The 9599-nt window shown below is 32.4% G+C and overlaps 1 protein-coding gene across 1 annotated transcript; it reads left to right on the top strand.

Moving 5' to 3' along the window:
- Positions 1-385: 385 nt before the first annotated feature.
- LOC137925684 (uncharacterized) lies at positions 386-7502 on the top strand. The gene is made up of 7 exons (XM_068769155.1): positions 386-500; positions 1525-1718; positions 2022-2396; positions 3627-3774; positions 4684-4825; positions 6063-6196; positions 7309-7502. The coding sequence occupies exons 1-7, from the start codon at positions 386-388 to the stop codon at positions 7455-7457; spliced, it is 1257 nt and encodes a 418-aa protein (XP_068625256.1). The 3' UTR covers positions 7458-7502.
- The last annotated feature ends 2097 nt before the right edge of the window (positions 7503-9599 follow it).

The following is a 9599-nucleotide window of genomic DNA, read 5'->3' as shown; positions in this document are numbered from 1 at the left end:
GTCTTCAATTTAATTTTATAAGTATTGGAAAAATTAAAAGCAAATGGTTAAAAATTGTTTAAAGTAATTAATGTCACTTCTTAATACTAGAGGTCAGTATTTTAAAGTCAAGAAACTCAAAGTTCGAATTCACTGCTAAAATAAAACAAGTATTATTATTGTACAATATTTTTATTGATAAACTACGCATTTATTTTCATGTTCATATACTTTAATGCAGAGGTGACTTCTCTAAAATTTTGGTAATAACAAAAGTTAACTGACTTCCTGTTCCCTTGCGAAAACATTCGGTTTCAGCAGTTGTTACTGTGCTATATAGTGTTTATATTATTTTTAATTTGTACTGAACACTTTCAAATTCTAAATTCATTGCAATGTTATAATCATGAGTATTTTAAATTGGAAATTAGGTGATATTGCTCTAGCACGAATCTGCAAAAAGTTATATGCGAAAGTTCAAGTCATCAAAGATGAGAAGGGATTATTTTACGACAACAAGGGTTTGCTTTTTAAACATTTTTTTTTAATTAAAACTAGTAATAGATATTATGACAAAAATTGGGTAGGAATGATAGGTATTTACCTATTTATTTCTTTTCAATGGTACATAATTATCAAGATTCTTCATTTCTATCACTAATTTTTATTTCGGATATTAAATTTTTTAAACTTTTTTAAACTCACACATTTTTATTTTATTTTATATACTAATATTAAATTTATAAATGAGTATAAAAAATTTATTCTTCCGTCATACTTCATTTTTATTGTTACAATTTTTATATAAAAGAATAGGCGTATGAAATAAATTGAACCGAGTTAAATTTTTTACTTAAATTTTAATTAAACTTAAATTTAAATTTACAATTAAAATTAGGATATATACTGGATAAATAATTACTGAGCGTTAGATTTTAATGAACATATTACCCTTAAAGAATTCTTTCATATTTGCTTATCACTAATCATATTGTTTGGATTGTGAAGTTGAAAGTTGTGAAGTTCCTGTACCGCTTTATAAATTAGCAATATTAAATTTTTGGCCTCTACAGTTGGTTGATAAGAATAGAATAAATAATAATGCTAGTTTTACATACTACTTGTATTATGTAAATAATGTTCTGCAGTTAATTAACATAGTTAAATTTACTATTTTTGTACCTATCACTATACCTATCCCTCAATCAATTAAAATTAAATTTATACATAGGTATTCACATAAGACATTAGCTTAAATTTTTTATTAGTATTTACTAAACATATGGGACCTGAAACAAAGATTGGTTCACAGCTGTGCAAATGTTAATAGGGTTACCACTTTTATCATAAGTTATTATAACTGTGTTGACTTATTTCTTTATACATCTATTATTTTATACTCTCATAAAACTACTATTAATTCCATTGTCTACATAAAGTTTATTACCTTTTAATAAAAAATGTAAAATCTACAGAATTTGTATTTGTGTAAAAATCTGAAATATTTACTTAAACATAGAATAGAAAAATCATAAAAAATTTTAGTTCTAGGTATCTCTCCAGATACTGATGGTATTAATGTAACCAGACAACTATGCTATTATGTGGAGATTGCTCACACAAAAGATAAATTGTGGATACCTTATACAAGTTTGCACCTGGCTGAACGGTCTAGGCCATTTTATGGTCCAGCTGATAAAGTATCTGCACCGGTAAAACCACCATCATTGCCACGGAAGGTCTTTAAATTCAAATAACTTTTTTAGTGATAACTTAAGTTTATTATAATGTAAATATGTAAAAACTAAGCCAAAATATTGCTCTTTTTAAAATATATGATATGTCATTATATGTCATAAATCAGATTAGAAGGTTTTTACATTATTTTAATAAATTTATTTTGTTACAATTTAAAGTAAAAGTTATAACAGTTCAAAATAATTAATTAGTAGTGCAGAAACAAAATTCTTGTAGTTTGGTAGAGTTGGTAATAATAAAAATAAATTTAAATAAAATTAATGTTTTTTATGAATAAATTACAGAGAAAAATTAAAGAAGATCACACTCTGCCTTTTAGTGTAAAGCCATCTAACTGCAACAAACCAGATTTCAATATAGCATATGATATAACACATACACCATTAAAACAGGGCAAATATGAGAATGCCTTCAAAGAGTTCGTTAGGAGAGGGAAGGAAAGAGTCTTCGACGAATATTATTTTCAGCTGCAGGAGAATAAAGAGAATGAAGAGAGTCTGTACTACGTCAATAACATAGATGCGAGCACAGAAGACAAATTTGAAATGATTATAAAGAATTCGATCACTGAAAAGGAAATAGAGAATTATTTGCATCAGTGTTGGAGATATAATTTTGTTCGTAAACAATCTGAGAATAAAGATATAAATGAAAAAAATGTAAGGAAATGTTTTACACTGGCTAGAAATATTAACACTACACTACTGTTCTGTCGGGCGCGAAAGTCGCTAAATGGTTTTTTGTTTATAACCTTACCCAAATTTCTAACTCTTGTTATTTATTAAATTTTCACAGTTCCTTCACTGTATATATGTCAAATTATTGTCTTTTTTTCATTTTTGCATATTGTGGACGATTTTTATTTTGCGCCCAGCCAACGGAAAAGTGTAATGCTTATATGAAAAAGAAAATATTATTTATTCGTTTTAAATCCACTTAGGATCATTTATAGTGATTATTTGTGTACATCTTGAAATAGAACGACGTATAAAACTTTCGTTTGTCGATAATCGCACGGACAAGCCATCGAACAAGAGATGTATTATACCATACATTACTTGTTATTAATGGAACTTAATAGTGACGGTAACTGACTTGCCAATTTAAGACAAAGTTGGCATGAGAAGAATTAGGATACAAAAGAGAGAGGTATTTTTTGTCTTTCTTTCCGTAGGGAAAGTTGCAGAGGGAGAGTGGTCGGTACTGCGTTACCTTATTCTCCACAATTAAACGGAGTCACATTGCAGATACGACGGCGGTCGAGTCGTAAGGGAAGAACGTCATTTATTTTTAATTTCATATTATTAAGCATAATTTTACGAAAGTTTAAAGAACTATATATAAATAATTACTAGTTCTCGTGGACTTGTCGTTAGACGAGCGACGATGAAGATATAACGCAATGGTTCACATTTCAAAAGTTTGCACTGGTTCTTTTCTCTTACTTAAAACAGTAAATTATTGCATCTCTAATATTTAATTAAATTTATCCTTCGCGCTCCTTTTCATGAAAACATTAAGGAAAAAACACAAGTGTAAGTTTTTATTTGAAACGGGCATGAAAAGATACTTGAACTTTCGTATACGAACAAAAATAATCGATAACCGAGCCAGTTAAAGTGGCAGCTAGGGCCTTCAGGTTCTGTTCTGCTGTTCTCTGGTGAGGAGAGAGACCGGCAAGCATAGCGTAGCACGTTTATCCAAAAGGTGGAAAGACGGTTTTGTTAAGGTCATTGAAACATCAATATGGGAGATATATGCCCAGCAATTAGTCACCTACGGCTGAAATGATCATGATGACGAAGTTTTGTAATTATCAAAAAAATCTATACACAATGAACAAGACAATGCAATATTGAATCAAATTAAAGAAAGAATTGCTTTTCCAGAAAACTGCGTTAACAGAAAAGACTCCGATTACACTACACACGTCGTGGTGTCTGGTGTGCGGCAAAGGTGAACGACTCCGCGAATGCCCCAACTGTCCCTCATCATTCCACCTCTCGTGCCGAAGAGAATGGCTTATCACCATTATTCGTAAGTATGATTAAAAATTAAATACATGTTCGTTTTTTTAGATCTCTCGTATGTGACATTTCTGAACCGTTATGGCCTTACTGGTATATTTAAAATATCCCTTTGTAATCCTGGTAATAAGATTCACTATATTTAAAAAAAAAACTAGCAAAGGCCAGACTTTTTTTATCATAGACCACTTTCGAAATTTTGCATTGTTCCGGTGGATTTATTGCCGCTATATTTCGGAAATTTGACAAAAATGTAATTAGATTTAAATATGGAAATTTGCGGATATTGGCGACGTTTTACAATACTCGACACCGTTTTACTGAATATGGAATATTCAGATTTTTACAAGAGTTGCTGCGCTTCTTAAAATATTATCTGCCTATGTCTAGGAGAAGGTTGACTTGAATGATGAATTGTAAACCCCAATTCATTGCCGTCGAGTCGTCTACGAAGCTCTGGGAGTCCACCTGGACCACTTTGGGAACTTATGAGATCATAAGCAACGGATGGAGCCGTTGTCAAGGGTATCTGAGAAAGTTCGACTGTCTTCGGAATGCCTTCTTGTCGGAATATCTTCGTTCGTCGAGTGCCCAGTACAAGCGGAAGTCTCTTGGACAAAATCCAGCTTATTATCTACCCGACCCACCTTCGGCTCTTCCGTTGGGAGGGCGGGCACGGTTGTACGGTATATCATCACGAACTCGTCGCCAAGGTCTTGCTAAGTAGGTTGTAAGAAGGCGTGGTATAGCCTCCTGTGACGTCCAGCCCTTCGGTGGCGGATGAGGTGCTCAGATTTTCTTTCTCTCTTTCTCTCTCCTTTGCAACATTACTTTTATTCAAGTGAACCGTCAACTAATTTTACGCTTGTTGAAAATAATATGTTTATATAAAAAAACATGTCTTCCCTGTAAATTGCAGATCGTAAAAACCCACCGAAGAAAGCGAAACCGGTAACGTTTGTAGAAAAAATTCTCTCAAGCACGCGCACGATCTGCTCTGTCCAAAAAGAGAAGGAAAACGTGGAACTTTGCCCGAGTTGTATGTGGGGTCCTAGGGTTGGGTGAGCTAATAACTTCCTTATATACCATGTTTCATTGTACTTTATTAAATAAATGCTTCGATAGTTAAAACAATGCAGTACGTAATCTATTACGTGAAAGATATAGTAACACAAAACAACAACAATCTTAAAAAAATACAATCAAATTTAAAAATTATTTCTCTTTTAATATTCGTCGACGAAGTGAACCTATAAAAAGTTTCGTATATTGTACGTAGGCAAGCGATAAGAATTTAGTTTTTAAAATAAAAAGAATATACGACAATCATTCAATATTTTGCCTCATTGAAATATACTAGTTTCTTTTTTTAATTAATATTTTTACAATGCATCTTAACATTTAATAACGCCGCCCATTGTACATCAACTTTTTACAATTTCAACTGAATTTTTATTATACTCTTTGTTTATGTACAATTAAAACTGAATGAAGAAACAGGAACAATTTCAAAAATGTAGAATTTGAAGCGTAGTGGACTGAGACTTGCAATCTTAGGTCGCGGGTTGGATTCCCGGGAATGTGTACAAAATAAATTTGTACACATTCATAATGAAATGCTGGGCATAAGAATTATCAAAAAGCTAAGGTGGGACATGGCATAAAAAAAGTTGGGAAACACTGCTCTACAGGATGGCCATTAGCGTCCTCTCCGTACTACAACACTCCGATGGACAACTCGCCTGCAAAGCGCGGCGATTATGGTATATCCCCCCATAGATATCTTCGGAGGAGGCCCAGCAGTGGGTGTCTATGGGCGGAAATGACAACGATATAAGACAGTTATCTAACCCAACCATGTAAACATACGGATGTCGATTCTTTTACCAAAATTTTTAATCGTATGTTTTCAAAATGGCGAGTCTATTTCGTTAATTACGTCTCATATTTTGAGTTTCCCGTAATCGTTTGACTTTGTATAGATTCTATCTTTAGCATAGGCAAATTAAAGGAATCTAATTGTGTTAATTTTCATGATCAGGACAGCCACGTCATGTTGAAATCGTGACAGTAAAATCCATGACAATCATTTAAGGTAATGCCGACTTCAGGTAGCAAATACTATTAAGCTTCGAATATAAATAAAATGTTAAATAGTACGTAATAAATTGTAATGGTTAAAGATCTCTGCTGTATAGCAGGGGTATTTTCAGGTTTGATTAAAAATATCATAAAATGAAAAGGCATTACCTGCGTTGGATATATAGTATAATAGATAAACACACATGTCTCCATCAGATACGACGACGTGGTTTGGCACAAGCTTGGCGCATGCCCGTGGTGGCCGGCTCGGGTCCTCACGCCGGGATCGACGCCCTCGTGCCTTCTCACTCGCACACACTCTCATCATCAATGGCCGCTCAAGTATTACGGTAATGTTTGCTATTAAAAACAATAACGTTAATGTTTAACTGCTAAGTGTATCTTTTGGACTTAGTTACTGTTAGTTAGTGTAATTCTTAGCATTATACCACTAAATGTAACAACCAAATTTATACAGCGTGTATTAATTTTTTTCCTAATATTACAGGTGGATGTTTAAAATCTTATAGATCAGATGTTGGTTTGGTAATGACAATATATTGATCTATAGCCGTCTCGTGAACTTAATTTTAGTATAATAATATAATTAATAATGCTCTTCACCGTCTGATATGCAAACGGCGTCGGCCACCCGGCCCCGTCGTCGCGACGCACATCCTTCCTTAGAATCCCAAGTGGTCCACGCTGCTCTCTAATCCTCACTCCACACGCCCAACACCAACATCAACACTGACACGACCAGGTAAGCCTCGTCTTAGCTGCCTCAACCTCCATCAGAGTGTCAAAATTAGTTTCTCAAACACGAATGCTTAAGTTTTTAACATAGATTACGGACCTTTACGCCCCGTGGACTCATATATGACGAAGCTGTAAAAGCCTAAGGGCTAACAACATTAACTTTATGGAAACAATAGAATTGATAAGAAACGGTAAAAATTTAGTTATTAAATCGTTAAATATTTTTTATCTGTATATAACGTCGTATTATCTGTCTGCATTATACCTGAAGCTCATGCTCTCGCGATCACATGTTTATGTCGTCCTCGTATAAGATCCATGTTTGGTTCTCACTCGCACAATGATCCAGTACTAATACTAATATATGTGCTAATAAACATTGGAATTCTTAAAATTGTCTACCTATCTGAATTCCATCCTAATTTCCCAGTCATCATCCGTTAATCTCTAGTATTCAGCTGCCAGAAGTACACGACGGTATTCCCGAGGCATATCCCTCTGGCACGTAATCATAATTTTTTTTACCTTGTTTCTAATTTGTGTTTTTTGTTGTTTTCTTTTTGTGTATATTTATATGTGATAGAACAATTAATTGTAAATTAATTTGTAAGCTAAATATTTATTTTGTAACAACTGTAAGCGATCCAAATTCAATGAAACAAAATGTTTAAATTCGAATTTTTTTACTAATTAATATATGCAGGCACACAGAACCATTCGTGGGGCGACAGCTCCCGTATGTGCTTGTTCTTGCCCAGCCACACCTCAGCGCTGGACAAAACGCGCGACCCGATGCTCCAACAAGCTGTTTTGGACGCCTGCGACGATTACATTGCAGTTTACCTGACTTAAGCGCTGTTGTTTTACTTCAACGTCGTAAGAGAGATCTAGGCAACTTATTATTTATAGGTTGATTAAAAATAATAGAATTACTAGCTTCTAAGCCTTTTTTCAAGTAAATGACGCTTTTTGGGATCTTATCTTTTGGATTATATAAAACCTTATATTATCGTTATTTATTCCTAACTGTATTTTCAATGTCATAAGTGTAGTTTTTAATTATGTATGGTATCCTCTTAATTATGTATGGTAATGTTTTAATGGCATTATAGAAATGTTGAACATTTCTATAAAGTAATTTATTTAATCTTTTTAACATAAGACTTACGGAAGCATAGAATTTATCAAAATGTTACCTAATTTTATTTTTTGTTAAAACTCATCGTCATTGTGATTCCATTTTTAAATGTTTATCATTAAAATTATTTTATTGTGAGAATCTTACACGAAGACATCGGTGTGCGTATCATTGTGTTAACTGAAATCGTTTAAAAATCGATCGATCATATTATCTTGGCGACGTGACCGTTTCTTTTCTATCTAATCACAAATGATAGTAAAAAGATTAATCTAAGCCGATTATGTGAATCGGTATAATTTAATTTTATAGCATAATAATTAATTATTTTTCAAAAAATTTGTTGTCTTTATAATCGGTTTTACATCGATAACATAACAAAGCACTTTATACGAAATTGTTTATATTTATAACTATTAGCTATAAACTTTTCTAAGGTTTTTAAAATTAATGTTTTTGTAGAGCCAATTTATTTTAAAGTTTTTATATGTTAAATCTACTATATTTTAGGGGCTGCATGCAAATAATACGAACCTGGTTATTAAAATATTAAATATAGTTAAATCGTTTCAATATTTTTGTAGAAATGTTATTTATAACACAAACCTAATTGTTATGTCTTAAATCAGTACTTATATTGTAATGTGGAAAAATGCCTAAATATATGTCAGTGAAGACATACCTTGATATATTACTAATTGTGTGATTTGTATAAGACTGTTTTGGAAAAATGGATGCATCCATATTTTAATTTTTTTATAAATAATTTAATACATTTTTAGTACAATAAACATTGCTATTCGTTTTTTTTTGTTATTTATTATTTTTTCTCAGAAGGCGGGAAGGCTCTCAAAGGCTTAGTCTAAACTTTATAGTATCTATTCTTGAAGGTCCTCATGACCTTCGGCGCGGACTAATTACACGAATTAGAGGGTCCTATCGCTAAGTTTTCAAATTCAGAATATCTTTATTCGAATAGGCATTTACATGCGCTTTTGAATTGTCGATTATGCCAACATTATAAGCATTAAGCTACTACCGGCTCGGAACGCTGATTTGCTGTTCTCAGCTAATTTAGTTTTTGGCAGAAAACTAAATAGTTGCTCTTTTAAATGAAATCTTTATTATATTACAATATCAATAATATAAATTAGTCAACAAACCAAGTTCCACACCAATTAAAAACTCTTGAATGCTATAATAAGATTAACTTAATATAGCATTTAAATTTTAGATTTAAAACCAATAAATGGAAGGTCTGAGAATCTTGTGAAACTTTATAATCAATGCGTACACCCAGACCCATGATGGATTTGTCAACTCTTTTACTTTGACGAAACTTATGAGTTTATTTATATTTCTTGTATTTATGTTTGTTACTATTTTCCATATATGATTTTAAATAACATGCCATTTTTTTTAAAAAAATCAAGGAATTTCCAAGTTTTAGGTTATAAACAAAACAGTTTTGTTTTAGCAATCAGCCATGGCTATGCTCAGGCTCAGCTACAAAATCTATTTAATCAGTAGTTAGTTGATGTCTCAACAGTCTAAGATTCAGGAATTGTCTACCTATAAGGTAGACAGACGACATTGTAAAGGTCCTCGGAAGAGGTTGGATGCCGCTTCCAACTGATTCCATTGAAAATCTAATGGGGTAGTCCTATATAGAGTAGTCGACCTCCTTCGGCTGAAATTTATTTATTTAGATAAGCACACAAGAAGTAGATGCATTAAAATGGTACAATTAAGAGTTATAACAAATTAATTAATGTACAACGGATATTCCGAGGGGCGTTCAATAAGTTCTCGGTATCAGGAAGATATACTAATGAAGACAACGACTGATACGACAA

This window comes from Battus philenor, unplaced genomic scaffold (assembly GCF_028537555.1).
Source record: "Battus philenor isolate CCGP_79_NKW_IND1 unplaced genomic scaffold, ilBatPhil1.0.hap1 SCAF_27, whole genome shotgun sequence".
In the NCBI taxonomy this organism is placed as follows: Eukaryota; Metazoa; Arthropoda; class Insecta; order Lepidoptera; family Papilionidae; genus Battus; species Battus philenor.
The sequence above is the reverse complement of the archived record's forward strand: the minus strand, read 5'-3'. Positions and strand labels throughout refer to the sequence as shown.